Raw genomic sequence first — 21,206 nt, 5'->3', positions numbered from 1 at the left:
ACCAGCAAAGAGCAACTTACCTGGTAGAAGAGGGGAAAAGCATGGCGAATACATGCCTAAAATCGGCATTGGATGCGGCAGAAACATCAAGCAGGCCAATGATGATAGGATTGACTTCAGAGAAGATACGCATGGCTCAGAATTTCGGGATTCAAGCCAGAGGTGCAAAGCAACATCATAAACACACCTTTTAATGGAGAGCAACAATGGAGCCTGGCAGCTATTCCCCACTCTTGAAGCCCTTTCTCCACCCACCCCCTGCTCGCTCCACCAGACTGCAGCTAATAAAGAAGCCCCTTCACCCACTCTGGACTCCATGGACAGGCTCATCGAGCGGACACCAGCGAGGCTAGGGGTGCTCTCCCACCATCCCCCCCCACCTGGCTCTCCCATCATGACCTAAATTATGGGATCTTCCTCCGACCGTTGAGACCTAGCTAGCTGACCGATGCCCTGTGGAGCTACCTGTTTAGCTAAAGAGGAGATAGGTTGTGGACTTCCCCCTCGGCCGTCACCTACCCAGCCGGACTTTGGGCAGTCCTGATTTCGTCTCGCCGTCGTATCTCCCCCTTACCCTTTGACCCCACCCTTCTATGCTCCATTTATCACGTCTTCCTATGTTCTTTAAATGTTTTTAACCGCGACCTTGCCATTTGGCCGATGCCTGGTGGAGCTACCTGATAGCTAAAGAGGAGATGGGCCATGGACTTCCCCCTAGGCCCTCACCTACCCAGCCGGACTTAGGGCAGACTTTCCTTCATCTCGCCGTCGTACTTCCCTCCTACCCCTTCACCCTACCCCCTTACCCTTCTACGCTCCAGCTATCTAATCTCCTACGCTCTTTGAATGTTTTACTAGTAACTTATGCAATGTTGTAATTGATGTAACTCATATTTTGTAACTTTGTGGAACCTCATGTAAAGCGCTCTTGATACCTCCAGGTCTAGCCAGCGCTATATAAAACTCATTAAATAAAGGGATACACGTATACCTCCATCTCGATGACTGGCTCGTAAAGGCAAGTTTGTACGGCCAATGCAGACTACACATCCAGCAGGTCATACTAACACTGACCAGACTGGGTTTCTCGATCCATTGGGAGAAATTGTCTACAGAACCAGAACAGATCAAGATATTCTTGGTGGTAGAGATCGACACCATTCAGGCCAAAGTGTTCCCCAGCAGGAAGAGAACATTGGCGATACTGAAGGAAAAACGTCATTACCGCAAGGGGCAAGTTCTGACCGTGAGGATGGTGAGCAAACTGATGGGAATGATGGCGTCATGCATCCACCTAGTCCCAAATATAGACTACACATGAGACCATTCCAGGAATGGATCCAGCAGCAATGGTCACAGGCCAGAGTGAGTTGGGAAGATCTCGTGGTTGTCACGCACGCAGTGCATCAGGAAATAGCGTGGTGGAAAAAGGAAAACCTATCATAGGGGAAGCCATTCACACCACCATCACCAACAGTGACTATTACAATGGACGCTTCCCAGATGGGGTGGGGCGCACACATGAACAAGCTCAAGGTGAGGGGTCTATGGTCGCAGCAAGATGCGGTCAGACACATCAACTACCTCGATCTAAAGACTGTATTCCTAGCCTTAAAAGCCTTTCAGAAAGAGCAGTAAGGGAACAGGGTGTTGGTCCAAACAGACAACACAACCACCATGTTCTACATCAACAAACAAGGAGGAACACAATCCGTACCATTATCAGGGCTAGCAATACTTCTCCCAGGAAAGGAAAATGTGGAAGCAGACCGGCTCAGCAGACAGACATCGGCATCCTACGAATGGGAGCTCAACCAGCAGGAAATAGAGAAGCTTTTCCATAAATGGGGTACTCCATAACTAGACCGATTTGCAACACACCAGAATGTAAAATGCCAACACTTCGCATCCAGACAACCGGACCATCGGTCCCAAGGGAATGCACTATGGATAAGTTGGTCAAAGAGCTTTGCATATGCTTTTCCCCTGATACCACTGATACACCGGGTACTCAGCAAAGGCAGAATCAGCAACATGATGCTGATACTGATAGCACCTCAGTGGGCCAGACAGTCCTGGTTCTCGCAGATAGTAGAAATGGCACAAGAACCAGCACACAGGTTCCCAAGATGAAGGGACCTGTTAACAATGCAGAACAGAAGGGTGCTTCATCCAGAACCAGAGGGTCTCAGCCTAGCAGCATGGCTCTTGAAGACCTAGAATTTACGCACCTAAAACTACCAGCAAGTACTATGGCAGGACTCAGGGAGGCAAGGAGGCCTACCACAAGAGAGTGCTACATAGCAAAATGGAAGAGGTACTCCCAATGGTGTATCAAGGAGAAACTACAACGGAAGGTCACAAGGGAATCAACAGTACTAAAGTACTTAACGCACCTGCTACAAAGCGGATTAAGCTACACATCCCTGAGGGTGCACTTTGCTGCGGTGGTGGCCTACACAAGAGGAGAAACTGGGAAACGTTTCTTCACCTCTCAAGTGGTGAGGAGATTCTTGGAAGGGGCCAAGAGAATCGCCCCCGCCCCCCCAAGAGGATGCCAGCACCAGCATGGAATCTCAATGTAGTGCTAACTCAATTGATGAAGGCAACCTTTCAACCTATTCACAAGGCTACACTGCACATGCTCACGCTAAAGACTGCCTTCTTAGTGGCAATCACGTCACTACGAAGAGTAAGTGAGTTGCAAGCGCTCGCACTCCAAGAGCCCTACTTACAAGGACAGGATTGTAATGAGGACGGACCTACACTTCATGCCAAAGGTGGTGTCTTGGTTCCATATTAACCAAACAATCCAAATACCACGTTTTTTCCAAAAACCGACCACAAAAACAGAAAGGGCTCTACACACACTGGACTCCAGAAGGGCTGTAATGCACTATATAGAGAGAACAAAGGAATTCAGGAAAACAAAACAGTTCTTTGTCTCCTTCGCAAGTAGTTTTCTGGGACGACCAGTCACCAAGAATACCATTGCACGATGGATTGCTCAGACAATTCAAATCTGCCACAAGCAGGCAGGAGAACAGTTACAAGGAGCAGCTCAGGGTCACTCAACAAGGAAGAAAGGAGCAACAATTGCTTTTCTAGCGAACACACCTATCCAAGACATTTACCAAGCGGCAACATGGTCTTCAGTGCATACGTACACTAAGCACTACTGTGTGGATATTCAAATGAGCAAAGAAGCGCAAGTGGAACAGAAGGTCTTATAACACATATTCAGTAACCAGTGCGCATCTTCCACCCAGCCACCACAATAAGGACAAACCGCTACAAAGTCTATGCACAGCCTAGTGAATCCAGAAAGAATCATGCTGCAAAACGTATAGTTTCTTACCTGTCGGTGTAGTTTTGCAGCTTGAAGACTTTCTGGATTCACTAGCGAACCCACCCTCTTCCCCCAGAAAGATGAGACATGAGGTAAAGGGTTAATGATAAACAAGACTTTACAAAATAACAGAGAAAACAGGATTAACACAAGACAAGAAAAAAGAATCCGAAGGTGGCGACCAAAGGTGGGAGCTTCCGCAGGAAGCGCGCCGACGTCACGAAGGACACCAAATGGTGGGAAGTCGCCGCCCACCGGGGCCACGAAAAAAAAGAGACAATACTTAATTCCGGACCCAACCACAAGATGGCGGAATAATGCACAGCATAGTGAATCCAGAAAGCCTTCAAGCTGCAAAACTACTCCGACAGGTAAGAAACTATGCGTTAGTCTGTAAGCACTATTTTCTTTAATAAGTTTCACCTACTGCAGACACTGCATGCGTTCCTGCTGCATTCAGCGCGCCATGCGTGTTTTAACTTTCCAAGCAGCCCTGGAGAATGGCAGCTGTTCTTTGCAATTAAATAGGTCTCGCATTTTCAAGAGTTTGATCTATTGGCATTGTAAATGACAATGCCTTTTAGTTATGTGTTAATTATTGAAACAGATAATTAAAAGGCATGGTCATTTACAATACCAACAGATCAAACTCTCGCAAATGCAAGACCTATTGCATTGCAACTGCTAGTTCCTCATGACAGTAGTTTCTTTCATAAAGACTTGCTTTCTCTGAACCCATGATCCGCCCTTATGAAACTGTTCTTTCCCATATGAATGCTTGGCTCTTTGTAATGGCTTGGGCTATCCTTGTGAAAAGCTGCCATCGGTGGTGAAGACTTCACTCCTTGTGATGAAGGCTTGATATTCTGATGAACACTTGGGTTTCCTTATAAAGATGTGCTTTCCCTCGAGAAGGTTTGACTATCTACGGTGAAGCCTGGGCTTGTCTGTCCATGATGAAGATTTGCTGTTGCCTTAAAATGTGCTATCCATGTTTGCGTTGACTGCTTGGTTTTCTTGATGGCCTCTTGGGGTTCCCTTATGAAGACTTGCTCTCAGTGGTGAAGGCTTGATTCTATGTGATTTTTTTCACCGTAAAAGAATTGGCTCTTTACAGTGAAGGTTCAATTTTTCTGATAATCCCCTGAGCTCAAGCCTTTTAAAAATAGTATTTCAGAGCTGAAGACTTGGGCTTTCGTAAAAAAAAAAAAAAGGCTTGAGCTTTCGATAAGATGTGCCTTTACTGAGGGTTTTATTTTCTTAGTGAAGGCTTGGGTCATCCTGATGAATATAAAAGTTGATCAAAGAATAATCTTCAAACATAAAAATGAGGAGAAACTTGAAATTTCTGCTAACAGCCATTTCATTTTCTTTTTCGAAAGCTTGGACTGACATGCAGTTGTAGCAGAACAGCTCTTGTTTCTATTTAGGCCCGTGGGTCTCGTTATTCTACCTCAGTAGATGCACTGGGTGGCTGCACTGCATGAAACCGTTTGTGGTCATGCGTTGGCTGGGTCTCACGACACTGTTATTTAAAATGTATTTGTTGCAACCAGTATTGGAAATGGAGAAAGTTTACTCTGGGATCCCATGAAATGGGTACAGCAGAAAGGATTGAGTTGTGAGGTGCGGCATCGTAAAGAACACAGTCGGTGACAGATAGTCAAGAAGGAAAAATGTAGTAGTAGAGCTGATCGGAATTACTTACTTGGTGGCAAACAGACTGCATTGTAAGATAGCTGAGGGTGTTGAGTAGTGCTTTAGGTGTGAGGGGGGTCTATAAAGGATCCATGGCTTAAAAAAGCACATACAAATAATTTCTAAGAGGTGTGACCTCTGTAACTAAGAGCATGACCTTGTACATGTGGGCTAGAGCATTGGCTTCCTCCTGGTATTCCCGCCCTACTAGTCTCCATTCTGCTCTTGATCCTTCTGCTTCTCCTCATCTTCCTCATCTTCCCTTTCCTTCTGCCCTTCCTCTGGGCCCTAGTCTTGTTCTTTCTACTTCTAATCCTCTTATTCCCGGTCATAATCTTCTGTCCCTTGTCCCTGGTTATACCCCCCTCCTATGGTTCCTCTGCCTTGTCCAGGTCCTCATCTCCTGGTATGAACCTTGGACCTGCTCCTCTTCCTCCTGGTCGTATACCTGATACCCTGGTGTCCTCCTTATTGTGTTCCTATCTTATTGCTTACGCTCCTGGTTCTCCACCCTTCCTCTTAGTTATGGTCCTCCTGCTGGTCCTGATCTTGCACGTTCTTGTGGTCTTCTTTGTTGTGACCCTCCTGGTCGTCTCAGTTCTGGTGCTTCTGGTCTTTTGCCTCCTCCAAAGTCATGATCCTGGTACCTCTGGTGTAGTCTCCCTGTCTCAGGTTTTCCTGATCCCCTCGGTCCTCCTGGTCTTGATATTTCTCTTTGTGGTCATCCAGTTCCTAGTCCCATCTTCTGTCCTTCTGGTGCCCTGTGCCTGTACGTTCCTTTCATAGGCTTTGCACTGTTTCTGCTCCTCTTAAACCCAATCCTCCTGATGCCAACTTTCCTGGTGCTGGTCCTCGTGGCCATCGTTCCCTTGATCCTGGTCCTCTTGGCAGAGGTCAAACTGACCCCGTCCCCTGGTGCCTGTCCTCATGGTCTTGGTCCTTCTGGCTTAGGTCCCATGGTGCTTGTTTTTTGGTCCTTCTGGTTCTCCTGTCCCTGATCTTGCTCTTCCTTCTGGTCCTACTCTTGGTTCTAGTCCTGTGTGTGATCCTGGTCCTCCTGGTGCCGGTAATTCCACTTCCGGTCTCAAGTTAGGCAGAGAACTCCTCCAAGACCATTGCTCAAGTTTTCTTTTTGTTTGTGGCTTCCAGATCATTAAGTCGGGGGTTGTGAATGGCGGAGTGTAGAAACAGAGAACCCCATAGAGACTCCGATCAACCCTTTTCATGGTACCTGCTGCAGAGACCTGTGTTTATCCAGGAACCTTTAGCGTACAGTAGACAAGTTAACTCTGGTAGGTAATGCACTTGCTAAAGAGGTGTGTGCACTCCCTGATCAGGTGAAAAGCACCATAAAATAATACTGATGGGTAATGCGCTTATTTGATCGCATTTAGATTTGTATTTCATGTAGGATATATCTGTGGTTAATGCCTTTGTTTCATAGATCTTTGTGTTACTGAAGGTCACAAGGTAAAATTGGAGTATTATAGCTCAGTGAGCTATGCACCTGAATCAAAGAGCTGCATGGAACCCGCTGCAAGTCATAAGTTGAGACACTTGCAATTAATTTTTAAGCCTGGTGTTATCCAAAATGTTTTCATTTTACTAAAATGATACATCTACTATACTTGCATATAGGGGCTTCAGCTTGCCGTCATCACCCACAGGCTTGTTATTGGATCTTTCACCTTTTTCTTCACCGCATTACAGCATAAAGGTTGGGGCATTTGATTTGCCCTCTTCAGCCATTGGCTAACTTCATTATGGGTGCCTGCATTTTGCACTTTCACAAGGGGGACATCCGTCCACAAAGTAGGTCCCTTAAGAGCCAGGGACTACTATTCTAACGTGTGCTTTGAGACCAGAAAATTGGTTTGCTTTTATCCAGGTTTTTTTTTTTATTATTGTTGAGAACCTGAAAGTTCCCTTAGCAATAAAGTTTAACAAAATCTAAATAACAAATAAAAAAAAAGCACAGAGAAAGCAGAATGATTGGCAAACAACTCCAAACCTATTGGTGTTACCAGTGCTTCTTTCTTAATCTTATTCTTTTAAAGATTGTGAACATAATTTCGTTTGGGTAGTTATAAACACACTCGCAGCTAAGTGTCAAATAAAGGGTTATTGTCGTTTTTACAACTGGAGGTACCGCACACCAGACATTTGTACATGGCTAGAGTTGGCACAACGAAAAATACCTGTCCTGTGTTCTTGTTTAGGATTCCGCAAAGGCCCAGACATGACACTTATATTAATCTTAATAGAAAATCGACTGTAAACATTTTTAACAGGGTCTTTCTGTCTTTATTTACTTTAATTATCAGTCAAGGAATCAACTCGGCTCTAGAACACATTTTAAAAGGCGTTCTTAATATATTTACTGGTTAAATTATGTACCGACAAGGGCATTAAAACCCGGCTTTAAGTGAATTTCCAAGTTTTTACACCAAACGGGACATTAAAAACTGGTCATGCCGGTAAAAAAAAAAAAAACACAGCTGCCCGTGGTAACCCTAAAACCGGGTATGTAACCACACTCAAGCTGCTTACATACTGAGCTGGACGGTCTCAAAAGCAGCTTCCAAAGCCAGCCTGTCTGTTCTGAGTTAATAGGTCGCGTGTCTTGGTTTGAGCTGGCTCACATGGGCCTCATAGTGAGTTTTGCATCAAGGCAAACCCAGGGACGTTTTAAAACCTGGGCAAAGTGGGCAAATGCCCAGGGCCCCGCTTTCAAAGGGCCCCCTTGGGAAAGTGAGCCTCTCTCTCTAGTTCACATCGGTCTATTTCTGTATCGGGCCCCCCTATTCCTTGTGCCCGGCTCTACTCTGGCTCTCTTTGCCCAGGGTCATCTCGGTGTCCTTGGGAAGACATTTCAACCGTTTCCAAAAGTTTGTTTGGCACCATGCAGGGTATAATTAGCACCAACATGAGTATAAAGTTATTAAGGATGCGGGGGGGGGGGGGGGGGGAGGCAAATTGCGTTTTGGCTGGGGCCCCTACAGTTCGTAATACGACACTGCCTAAATCTACCCTAATTCCCCACACCGGATGTAACCGATTGTTCACCTTTCAAATTCGCCTGGCCTTTTGCGGGAACAGCATTCAAGTTTTTGTGTCTCTTGACGTTGGTCCTGCTTTTTTTATTTTTCTTTCGAAAACGTCTATTTAAAAAAGAAGAAGTACTTCACAAGGTTCATGTTAAAAGCCAGCTATTGTGAAATCGGAAGGCATCATGTGAGCATCTGGACTGTTTGTCCTGCTAGTTAATTTTTTAGGGTTTGTGTTTGAGTTGGAACGTTCAGAGAATTGTTTTCTCATTCCGACTGATTTCGGGTTTCTGTTTTTTTAACGATGGATTAATTTATGTCGAAACATAAGTACAGGAAAGCCAGCTAGGCGGAGAAGGATCAATGTGTGTGTTTATAATTATTTCAGTTTCCATTCATTGGCGACCGTGTGTGCACTGGAAGTCATTGTGAAGGTAAGACACACTCGTGCAGACTCGGGGGTCCACGGCTTCCTGAATGATGCTGCTCGGCTGGTCATTTCCCAGGACTGCCATGGTGTCGTGTACCTCGGTGGGTCTGGCACGGCACTGCGTGCTCTGAACATTAGCTGTCATATTCAGGGCTTTAAGTGGAATTAAAAAACTGGGGGGTCTACTAAAGGGGCGTGGCCAATTTCATCAAGGGCGTGGCTTGAGATCACTTAAACTAAAAAACTGGGCTTAGCATAGTGTGCCGCCCGACTTGTATTTTGCTGTTTCTGTCATTGCATCCAGATATATGATACAGCACGTAATATCATGCCTACAAGAAGTCAGGATTATTGGCTTTGTCACTGGTTGTGAGTTACATAAGATAAATAAGCATCAACTATGGCTTGTATACTATATTGAAAAAATTCCACTTAAAGTCCAGCTGACTCCATGACGAGGTTGCTGCTCCCCTGTTTCAAAAAGAGAAGGGAAATCCGGAGAGAAAAGGAATCTCTTTAAAGGATTTTTCTTCCCCTAAAATGCTCACCTAGGATGACGTCATGCCATAACTTCTCCACCAGTGAGAAGTGAGCAATGTGAGCACGCGCACATCGATGTGCCTGCTGTCACTGCAGTCTGGAAAAAAACGGACTGCCTGTGCCAGGGCACAAAACGGAGCCCGAGAGAGACCCGTTTCGAGGCCCCCTTTAAAAAACTGCCGGTGCTCAGACCCGGTGAGACCCGGCACACTTAAAGCCCTGGTCCTATTCCTTGCATTATGTGATCTTGCATCCCAGGACCAGCTTTAGCGCTGGTGCCACCCGGTGTGACATTGCTTGTTGGCACCTTCGAAGACCTTCTTCACCATGGATTTAGTCACTACCACCCTTTAACATTGCCCCTCAAGTCTCCATAACCACTCTCTCTCATGCCTTTATTTAGCTTTATAGCGCCACTCCTACCAGTGCAGGGTGTCGGAGCACTTTACATCACATACACATTACACAGAGACAATAAATCTTGTGTGTAAATCAGTGTATAGGAAATGTTACATCATACAGAGGATTACAAGGTGTAGGATTCACAGGTCATCCGTACTTGGTAGACAGTTTAGTTCAAGAGTGCTTGGTCTGGAGAAGCACAAAATCAGAATAAAAAGTGTAACACTATGGTTGAGCGTTGACTTTTTGATCATAGTTGATAGCTCATTGATCTATATTACAATTGAAACGTATAAACTAAACAAACAAAAGAAAGGGCCTCTCAGACAGAAGCAGTAACGCACTGATCTATTTACATTGTATGCGCTTTGTGATCTGCATTGTACTCGTGCTTTGCAGCAGGCACATTAACCCTCTGCGCTACTTTCTAATGAGTAAAAACTTCCACTAGACAAACCTCTGATCATTCTGCAGCAGGTGCATCAATCCCCAGAGTTATCATAACATTTTTATTTTTGACCTTAAAATTGCTGGAGGCCAGGAACGCTGCAGCAGGCTTCTAAAACCATATTGTACTTGAAGACACAGCGCCCCGGCCCTCCCCAAGTCCACGTCTGGTGCAGTGGCACCGATCGCACTGCCCTAGAGCCAGCCCTGATCTCAAGGGCCACGATGCTGTACCCAGTGGCAAGATCTGAATTATTTTATTCTGTACCTGCAGCAAGCCCATAGCTCTATGGCAGGACTATATTCCTCGTGAACCCACTACAGCACTGCCAGTGGACCTCGGCCCGGCTCTGCAGCACCCTTGCTACTCGAATCCCGAAAGCCAAAGCTCTGTCCATGCACCTCTGTCCAGATCCACCGCTCCCCCGCTGAGTTACCGGAATATCATCTGACCGAAATATCGTGTCCTAAATATTAGTTACAAATATATCGCCCCCGTGGGGGCAGATTTTCTGTTATGGACAAAGGCACAATAATATTTTTGCAAAAGTCAATTAAAAAAATATATTTTATGTTGCGAATTATTCTTGCATTGATAATCTGGCACCATACCATCCTGCTATTCAGCACTCGCCCCAGTACAGCTTGGCCAATGCATCTTTAGGTGGATTTGCAGCATCCCTGCCATTCTAACAACAAGGCCCACACACAGCATCATCAATGCAACTCATTTCAGGTCCGCGTCACCGCGTGACCATATACTGCACGGTCCCACACATCAGTAGCAGTCTGTTACCCCCCCCCCCCCCCCATCCAACCCCCGTACCCTCCCCAGATCTGCAGCACTCATGCTTTTCCGATCCAATACAGCTTTGTTAATCACTTCAATTTGGATCCGCAGCTCCCCTACCGTGCCATTCCACTCTATTACAGAGACCCAGACACAGCTCGGTCAATGCTATGCATTGCACCCACATTTGCACTCTTCAGACCAAATTCGCCCAGCCAGTGCATCTCACCCCAGATCACCAGCACCAGTACAATTCCAGTTCTGAGACCCTGACACGCCTCCATCAATTCACCTCATGCATGACATGGAGCAGCCTCCACACCTGGATCTCTCACACAGCTCTGCTGATGCATGCCAGTCCTGACATGCCGCAACGCTGGTACCCAGCACCCAACTTTGCAGTCCCGCCTGAATCCTGAACCGCTGCAGTCTCTTCTGCTCATTACTGGATCCCGCACACAACTCTGCCAAACTTGGCAGCCTCACTTTCCAGTGCCTCTCTTGTTATCCAGAGCTCAAACTGGGATCTGAAAATGCGTCTTAGTGCACAACATCTCCTGCTGCTTAGCACTTGGCCTTGGGTTGTATTCCTCTCTTCCAACCGCCCCCATACAGCACTGGTAACACCCCCCAGTCGCTGTGCTTCATTATTGCAGTACACTGTCACTTTGTCTCCTGCACACCCACCTCCTATTGTAACGATGTGTCCGAAGGTGAGCATGTGTTCCTTTTGCCTTGCAGGCTACACGAATAGCTGTCCATCTTTCTAACACTCAGTAGAGCACTGCTCTGGGCCACACAGGGTCCCAATGCTTCATCGCAAGGGTTACCCGCACGATTTGCACCCCAGATTTAGGTGCTCTAGCAAGCCCCGACCATTCCTTAAACTTCTCTACTTCTGTCCTTGATCCAGTCTTCATGCTGTGACTGGTGAGACTACTGAGGCCGTCTGTAACACTGTCCCTTGTCATGCTTTTGTGAAGCTCTGAAAATCCTCCTCTTTCCTTTTGCCACTGTCTATACCCATCACTGGCTCAGATACCAGTGCTAGGTTATTTATCTGCTATCATCTAATGACCACTTAAACTGGTATCCAAACACTTTGGTGCTGAGCCAGCACAGAGTCATGTAGTCATTGTAGTGCATTCCTTTGATTGTTACTGCATCATGTATGTTACTGTGTCACATGCTTCACGCCTTCTGTTTTCATCATGTGGGCAAGAGTGTGTGCTTTTAGCTGTAATCGCGTTAGTGAATCAATCATTCCATCCCAGGACAAGACCTCTTGACTTAACTTGTGTTGTCATTGATTGACTACGGCAACTTTCTTTGACTGGACTTCCTAAAGTTCTCCCACGCTACTGAAGGCAAAGTTACACGCGGCAGTACGCTTTGTCTCCGAAATTAAAAGATGTGACTACTTTACACTGGTGCTATTACTACTGAAATGGCTTTTCCATAGAAGCTAGAGCATTATACAAGATGGCTTACATCATCCATAAGGTTCTAGATCTCACTAACACTTGGTACCTGGCATCGAAGCTGAAATTGTCTGGTAGGCTCAAATCCTTACAAAGTGAGGAAACATTTCTCTTGGAAACTCTCGGTGCTTAATTTCAGCCGGTGGTTTCCGGTGCTCTGCACTGGCACTTCATTGTCAACACCAGCACTTATGACAGTCTTTAGAGATGAGCACAAGAACAGTTTATTATTAGGAGTGCGCGGAATTTGCAGAGTTTCACTCCATGGAATCCCATGGAGTTACAGAAAAACTCAGCAAGATTTTGTACAGTTACGCGAACGGACGGAAATTGGCACGTCGCTCAGATTTTTAGCACCGGGAGCTGGCTCTGCACTGCAAAATCACAGCGAATGGCACCACGTGGTGCACAAGAGGGAGCTGCTTCTTTGCTGCCGCTCCAGCAGATTTTCTCCTCGAGCGGTAGCTTTCTCACCGTGAACGTGCGCGACAGCCCGCAACCACCTGCATTGAGAATCTTGCTGGGTGCCCTCCTAGCACCTGAAATTAACGCTAGCGGACATCAGTTCTCGCTCACTTTAGCCAACTTGCCCTTGGTGAGCCGTGCATGAGAAAAACTCTGCCACGTGGTGGTTGGCGGAGCCGGAACTCCCTGTTACAAACATAATGTGGAGTGGCTAAAACTCCACGAACTCTGCCGGTGTAGCGGAATTTATCACCCACCCCTGTTTATCGTTAATATAATATACATTGAAATTGACTAATACCTGCATCACGATCCATTCTATTAGCGTTGGGCGCCTGGAATGGTCTGAATTGTCACACTTGTAGGCGTGTGATGGTTACTATTTGTGGTGGTATTGTCATTGGCAAGGGCAATGGGTGGAGCAACCTGCAGTGGCTTCCTGACAAGGGCCCTCGCTCTTATTCATTTTATTTTTTTATACAAATTAAGCCCTGGAACCTCTGACTTTTAAAAGGGTAAGCACAGTACTTTTAGTGCAGTGCAACTCGAATTTGGAATTCTCTCTCGAGTCTTACAGACCTCTCGTCTGACTGTCTAGCTTGAAGACTGAGCTGAGGCTGCTCTTCCAAAGACACTAAGTCCAGCCCGAGTCAAACTTTTCTTTGTGATGTCATGCACATTCTCAGGCTCTGTCTTTAAGTCACCTACTCTTTTTGGCTTTTAGCTTTTGCCTCCCTCTCGCCCATGGACTCTAGTTGAAACTTCTCCAGCCTCCTTCTGTACTCCTTCCTTATCTCGCCTTTACCCACCATGCTGCCCTCGCACTTACTTCTTTAGGGCATCACTTTTCCATGATCTTTGCCTTCAGGTGTTTCCCTTGTATCTGCGCCATCCTGGAACATTCTGTCTATATTTGATATTTTGTCTGACTGATGTGTTGCAAGAGTTTGTTTTTATTTAGTTTATGTTCCATCCTGTTCCCTCCTCCTTTTCTTTTATTTTTTTTACATATATTGCTCTTGTGTGCATTTCTCATTGCTTTGGTCGGCTCTGTTTCTTTCCTATGTAAAGTGTTGTAACGCCTTCGGGCCATATGCCCGCTATATAAAACTCCATAAATAAATAATCCAGATATCAAGATCCTCACCTCGGCGGCAGCTTCTAGAAGTAGTTTTATTGATGCTTCGTAAACTAAACAGGACCTCTGTGCCACTGGGCAAGTCCTGCCATTTGGGCTCAATGGAGAGGGCATTTTTGGAAATTAAAAAATTGGTCTCTTAAATTCTCTGATTTCTTACTTTCTGACTCTGGTCAGAATGTGATGCTGTGCTGTCATGCTGACTGCTCACCACCTTTACATGATGAAGCTCCTCGGTGATACCCCTTGCGGAGCCGTCAACGATTTGATGCCCCACAGTCCAGGCTATGTCTGAACTTTAATCTGTGGACCTACTGCTAGTGAAATAGAAAACCTGCCCACCGCAGTGTCGTATGTGTCATATCCTGTGGAGCGCACACCTTGATCCAATGCAACACTGTCTGTTCATTTTCTAGACTTGTTTTGCTTTGCATTGCCCTTGTTTTGTTTCATTGATGGTCCCATCTGTGGGATGCTCTTCCTGATCTCTTTTGTTTCTCCTTTCTCCCTATCATCTGTGGACAGATGTGGAGCAGATGGCAATAGACTGGCTGACTGGGAATTTCTACTTCGTGGACGACATTGACGACCGGATCTTCGTGTGCAACAAGAACGGCGACACCTGCGTAACCCTGCTGGACCTCGAGCTGTACAACCCCAAGGGCATCGCCTTGGACCCGGCCATGGGGTGAGTGATCTTTCGGGCATGGGAGGGCACGAGGGGCCTGCAGTAGTGTGTGGTAAGAGAGAGAGGGAAAGGTATGAGGAGTGGTTTGGACAGCAGAAAGTTTGATACGGTCAGACTTTGGTGTGAGGGAATGAGCTGTCATTCTGGGAAATTGCCGCCCTCCATTAAATAACACCGCTGGAATCCACAGTGATTGCCCGTGCTTCTCAGGCCTCTTTAGGAGCACAGAGCAGTGCACGTGCAGAACTGTGACACTGGTGACATCAGTGGAATAGCTAGTGGTATTTACAGAAGTCTGGGCAATCCATGTCATGGATCTGGAGAATTGTGCTGTGGTTCTCTCCTCACTGGTGAATGCGGGGCGCCTGCGTTTGGTTCTGAATGGCGGATGCTCATTTCTGATCTCCAGCCTCGTCCATGGATTCCACTCCATCCCTGGCTCTAGTAAAGGACAGACCACCGTTCGTATGGTGTGGAATATTCTGTTGTATGGTGCGAAGTACTGGAACTCATGATCATTCTGGCTGCAGAGCTCAGTGTGCTACCCATCACTGTGCATGGTTTGCCCGGACCCGGCATTTAGATTCATTCATCTCACACTGGTCCTCCCATGACCAGCTCGGCCCATTGCCTGCATTGTCAGCCCATTGTGTTGTCACTGCCGGTTGCCATGGTGCCGGGTGCCACCGTGGGCAGAGCCATTCCTCGTCTGGGCTTGCAGTGATGGTGACTCCAGTGTGGCTCATCTTCCCGGTGCCTCACTCGCTGTGGGCACAAGTCGACTGACTGAAAGAATGAGTGAAACTGGCACTCGTAAAGCGCTGTCCAATCAACATGCTGGTTATGGACCAACTAGGCGCCCCGCAAGGAAAGCAATGAGTAAGTGAGCCAAAAAATACTTCTAACAAGTTTACAAAGAGCTGTGTGAGAGGCGTGAACCGAAGAGGAGATGGTTCCAGAGAAGGCCTACTAAGCAGGAGAGAGAGAAAGCTACCTGTTCACAAGGGGGACTCGTGGCAGGGAGTGGGCTTGCAGCCCAGGGGACACACATCTATCTATCCACATAATAGGTTTGAATGGAGTTTCTGTGCCCACGGGGTGGGGGGAATATTTTTGGTATAACCCTATAGGGTGGTCATCTTGAACTTCGGCAGCAGCCAGGCGAGTTTTTCTAGAGGAAGTTTAAGTGCTTCCCGTCCGGATCCTTCTCCAAATGGCGCAGCTCCTTTCGCTATACGTCACCGTTTAAAATAGATGTGACCCAAGGGCCCCGGGTGGCTGCCGTCTCAGGGGCTGGAGATCGGCCGTCCTTGAGGCACCCCTAGGATCAGATAAGGGGACAGATTCGACTTCGAAGCAGCAGCTTGAGTCTCATTAGGTTTAACCCGCGCCGACAGGGAGAAGATTCTAGAGTCCACCAGATAGTGCAGTAATGGCGCTGGGGAAGTAAGGCGCAGTTTAATTATTGCTGTCAGTCATGGAGAGGGCAGGTTTATCTGGCCTGCGGTTTGACCTGGCGCCTGTAAAAAAAAAAAAAAACTGCCGCCCTTTTATGACCGAGGTTTGGTCTGACACTCTTACTTGCCACTGTATGCATATTCTATTTAAACTTTCGATATTACTAGCACCGATTTATGCCCTCTCTCCTCCTGAATCCGGAGTAATCCAGCTCTGAATAGAGCCCTGTTGTACAAGTCCCTCACGTGCTACCGAAGGCTGCGTGATCAGTGCATTTAGAAAATGCGAATATTCGTTTCCTTGGTGCCGCAAGCTTAGGCGCGGTATTTTCAGATTCCTGCTCTATTTAATGTGGGAAATGTAGCTGCTTTTGTTGTATTCATTTATTCGCTGTTAATGTCAAGGTTTCCGGATAGAGCTAAAACGAGCAATGGTCAATTCTTGGAAGAGAGCTTGACTATCATGCAGGTGTGCTACAGCTCAGCTAACACCAATTGCTGAGATGGAGTGCCTAGACGTGTTTTCATCTGGGGCCTGCCTTTCAACTGCTTCAAGAGAATTCGTTTTTCGCTGTCTTTCCAATGAACGTTTTGCTTTAGTTGTAATTTTTTGATCCAAAACACAAGTTACAGTTTTGTCATCAGCCAGAAACGTGATAATATTTCAGAAATATTATCCATTTGTTCTTCCAAGCCGGCTCTCCTACCTCATGATGTGTGCCAACTTGGAACTTTATGAGCTGGAAAAACCCATGATGAAAGCATTTTCATTGGTTCGTAACTCTGGAAAAGAAACAGTTCACCTCGCCTCTGATATCGTTCAAAACGGAACACTCAGACAAACTTGCAGACATCTGTAGACTCGAGCTTATTCTGGCTGAGGTTAGCACTGGCAAAGTGAAGCTAAAAATGTGTCTTTTCAACCCCATCCCAACATTCAATACCTCACTCAGTACCTCCTAATCGGCGGGAACCAAATTGTCAAAACCTCGGTAAGTGCGTTGTACATTATTTCACTCCTCTCATTATCTACACCTTCCTAGAGTTAGGCCCCTGTTGTTCCACTGTGCCCTACACCCTTTTATCTGCTTTCTCCTTCTTTATGATGATAGAGCAATAGCTTCGATTCCCACACACAAATGTCCCAGTATATTGTATTTTCTTCATTTGGTTGAGTCGTTTCATTTCTGGCACAAACTTCCAATCCTTTCCACAATATCTGTGCTTGATTTTTAGTTGCCGAAATTGCTTATTTGAGTGAATATAGTTAGTTCAATGAAAAAGGTGTCACTGTTGGCATTGGTATGTGTTGAAATTACGTGTGCATCACCCTTCAGTCCTGCGTGCACACCTGGGTGGGTGAGTTTCAAAGTGCAGTTTTTGAAAGTAGACGCACCCTGCTGTTGTCTGGCAATGAACTGCCTATGAAGCCCTCTTCTGATTTTGCAATTTCAAGGAATTTTGCAGCAAAATTTTCCACAGTTGGGTAAAATCCTGCAAATGCAGGTCATTTGAAGGGCATTACTGTTGGGCTTGTCTCAGTAAAGATATTTTTTCTTCACAAAGGCTATATAAACTTTGCTATTTGCTTCCCAAAAAATAAGTCGCCACAGCTCACTGGGAATGCACTTTGGCAAATTCAGATTAATCTGTGATGAGCAATGAAATGTTATTGAACTTAACTGTGCTTTGGCTTCTGCATCCTTGAAGTAGTGCTTTCACCAAACTGCGCAAGTTTCCCTAAAATCCGGTGTGACTGTATCCATGATTGCTGCCTTGAAATCCAAAGTGTCTTGCTGTTTCAATTATTGTTCTCCTTAAGGAGTGCCATGATTGTCTTACTGAAATCCATAGTGTCTCCTTGATTGCCCAATAGTATACCTGAAATAAAGGGAGTTCACCTGATTAGCTTCCTCCCAGAAAGCCCAATAGCCTTAGTAGCAAGTATGCCTTTTCTACATGGTCACCTCTGTTTTTGTCTCTATCTGGATCTTATTTAAATAGTTTTTTTGACTCTGCACTTTACCCGTTCTAAACATGAGCATCTGATAGAGACTACTAGCCGCACATTCCTTCACGTAGAATTATCCCCATGCGTGAGACTGGATCCGGAATTGTTTTTGCCACAGCGTCCCTGAGTGCCGGGGGCGACATCACTCGACTCCGCCCAGGCGTCGTCCGCATACGTGACGTCAGCGAGGTCACCTAAGACCCGCCCCGGCGCGTCTACGTCAGTTTTTTCCTTTTCCGCGTGCAACGCGGATCCGATCCTTGCTACGGGCCTGTTTAGGGCCCTTTTTCTTCCATTTCCTTTTGGAACGGAACAATGTGCGAATGCCTTCGGGCTTTAAAACTTGCACTTTTGTGGGCGACGGACCCTCACCTCATTTGTATGTGGTGTTTGGGGGAGGATCACGGCACCACAGATTGTGCGGCGTGCCAGCAGTTGAAGCCGAAGTCGCGGCTGGAGTGCCGGATGAAACTTCTCTCGGCGCGTCTGTCCAGGTCGACGTCCTCCCCTCGGTCTGCTTCGGCATACGGCTGTGTTCGTTGTCTTCGCCCTTCTCCGATGTCACATGAGCGTCGCTTCCCGGTGGATAAGTGTCGCAGTTTGTCCTCGGGGGCTGGTTTCCTGCCTACTGGGGGCGTGGACTCTCCGCGGGTGATGCGGCCCCGCGTGTCGTCCTATCCACCGTTTCCCGTTGTTGGGGTGTCGAGAGTCCAAATGGAGACCTACGCGGCGGCTTTGCAGGCCTCGCCGGCGTCTCCTCCTCCTCCTTCCCCTCCTGGGGCGTCGGCGGATCCCTCGCCCTGCGCAGGGCCCTCCGTGGCACCGCCAGTGGCTCCGGCACCGATTGATTCGGATCCAGGCTTGGAGGATGTGGTGCTGTTGGGGTGCGGCTCCTCTGCGGCACCTCCTTCAGGCCACGGCGTCTCTGCCTCAACGCAAACTCCCGCGGGGGTCCCTGTGGTGTCGCGGGAGGTCGCCGGGGCTCGGGTCGCATTCCCGAGCCCCTTCTCGGTCCTTTGACAAGGTGATACTGTCTAAGGCCGAGGTGATGCCGCTACGGCGCCGGCAGCAGCTGGACCGTGCTGAGCCACAGGAGTCGGTGGACCCTCCTCGTCCCACTCCGGGTCGAGGCAAAGGGAGGACCCCTCGTTCCTCTCCGGGCCCCTCTCGTCCCTCCCCACAGGCAGCTGCCTCGTTGGAGGGCGAGTCGGAGGTTGAATCGTCCCTGGCGCCGCTACACGGATTGCTGAGCAATCTTCGCCTCATTCTGGGCTGCGGCTGGCGGAGGGCTTCGTGCCGCTCCCCAGGCCCGTCTTGTTCCCCCACGCAGGGGGCTGCCTCGGCGGGGGTCGGGTCGGTGTCATTCCGGCGCTGCCCCGGAGCCGATGCGGCTCCAGCTCTACTCCGGTCTCCGCTCCAGTCTCCGGTGCAGGGTGACTTGGAGGTACCTTGTCCGGTGACGTCGGATGGTGCCGACGTCCTGCCTCAAGCAGCGGACTCTACGGCTCCACGCAGGAGTCGTACCGCGGATTCGTCTTAGGAAGCTCCTTCTCCGGAGGCAAGCTGTATATTGGTGTCGTCCTCCCTGGAGACTGGTCGTCTTGTGGTGTCTTTCTCACCGGCATCGAAGGGTGGCTCCCGCCCTTCCTGAGGCAGAGGTGTTCGTCGGAAGAGTGGCAGGTCCCTCATTCTTCGGCTCCTTCTGACTTCCAGGACTGGCCCTTGCCTGTCCCGCTTGGCCTCCGGGACGGCCGCCTTAGTTTGCAGCCGTCGCCCACGGAGGAGCTGCTTTCTCCACCACTGGGCCCTACGGAGGCGGGTGTGGCCTTCGCTCACGCGGTGTCCACGGCTGTGGGCATCCTGCGCATGGGTGACCCGGTGGCTCACCTTCCAGCGGACCATCTATTGGAGGTCCTCCACCAGGGCTCTGGCGGGAGGGAAGTCTTGCTTCCCTTTGAAGGTTCGCTCCTTTCTTCCTTGACGGGGGCTTGGAGGCGTCCTGCCTCAGGGGACCCGGTGCCTCAGCATCTTCTGCACCGGCGACGTGTGACCCGGCGTGTCTTTCCCTTCACCCCTCAGCCGCCAGCCCCCTTTTGCGGACTGCTTTACCTCCCTGTCGCCACTGTTGACTCCGCCGTCCCGATAGGCCCGCTGGCTGGACTCTTGGGGGCACCACATGTTCGCCTTGACCAGCGCGGCCCTGCGGGCCCTTAACACCTTGTGTGTGCTGGCTAGGGCCTCCTCCTGTTTGTGGGACCCGGCTGAGTCTCTGGGATCTGCAGCGTCCCAGGAGTCTGGTCATGTGGACTTACGGCATCATGCATTGGATGGCCGGGAGCTTGCGGTGTTTATTCTTCGTTCTGCTCTGGACATCTCAGAGGTGCTGGGCCGGGCCATGGCTTCCTCAGTCGCTCTCCGGCGCCAAGCTTGGTTTCAGGACATAGTATTCCCTGAGAATATTCGGGAGCGACTCATCGACCTTCCGTTTGATGGCAGCCTGTGGTTCCATGCCCTGGCCGACTCCGCCATCCAACGACTCTTGGCGGGGCTCCGTCCTCCTCCTCCGCCTTATCCTCCTCCTCCTCCTCCGCCTTATCCTCCTCCTCCTCCGCCTTATCCTCCTCCGCCTTATCCTCCTCAGTGACTTTTGACTTGGGTTGATTCTGGGCCTTCTTAGACAGGTTGTTCTGGCTGTGGAGTGTTTTCTGGCCATTTCCGTCCTTCCTTGGGACTTTGGCTTTGTTGGATGCTGGACGGCCCTTGTGTTGATTGTGTGTGTGTTCTGCAGGAGTTGTTGCGCGGATTTGGCCCTGAGATTGGGCCTTCTGCTTTGCTTGGGCTGCTTATCACGCCTTTAGCGGGGGTGTTTTTTTCCCCGTGGCTCTTTTGTTTTTCCTCTGCTGCAGAAGTTCTTCCAAAGAGGGTTCCCATATCTTGGGACTTAACGTACCCTATGTGGGGTAGTGGTCGCTGTCATATAGCTTGTGCTCTGCTAGAGGGTTCTGTTCGCATTCGGGTGCCTGTTCTCCATGGCGTTTAGGTAGGTTGCTTTTGCTTCCTGAGGTCCTGTGCGTGGCCACTTGTAGTGGTGTGTCCGGGCATCTCCTCCTCTCCCTACTCCTGTCCTGAGGTCTGGAATGATCCTGTGTTCTCCCTTACCAGGCGTCGCCTACTCGGCCTTCCTGGGGCCTCAGGCTGTTCTTCTGGCGGCTTTGACTGCCGGTGCTGTTCTGGCTGGCAGGCTGCTCTCCATCTGGAGTGGG

The 21,206-nt window shown here is 48.5% G+C and overlaps 1 protein-coding gene across 2 annotated transcripts in view; it reads left to right on the top strand.

Moving 5' to 3' along the window:
• The window catches only part of LRP1 (LDL receptor related protein 1), a 1,298,976-nt gene that overhangs the window by 232,063 nt on the left and 1,045,707 nt on the right, over positions 1-21,206 (top strand). For both annotated transcript variants that reach the window (XM_085654639.1, XM_085654638.1), the window contains exon 7: positions 14,313-14,475. In XM_085654639.1, the coding sequence (XP_085510765.1) occupies positions 14,313-14,475 (163 nt within the window). The remainder of the gene's footprint in view (positions 1-14,312; positions 14,476-21,206) is intronic.

The sequence above is a fragment of the Triturus cristatus genome, chromosome 4_1, assembly GCF_964204655.1.
Source record: "Triturus cristatus chromosome 4_1, aTriCri1.1, whole genome shotgun sequence".
NCBI lineage: Eukaryota > Metazoa > Chordata > Amphibia > Caudata > Salamandridae > Triturus > Triturus cristatus.
Note: the sequence above shows the minus strand (reverse complement) of the source record. Positions and strands in the feature narration are given on the sequence as shown.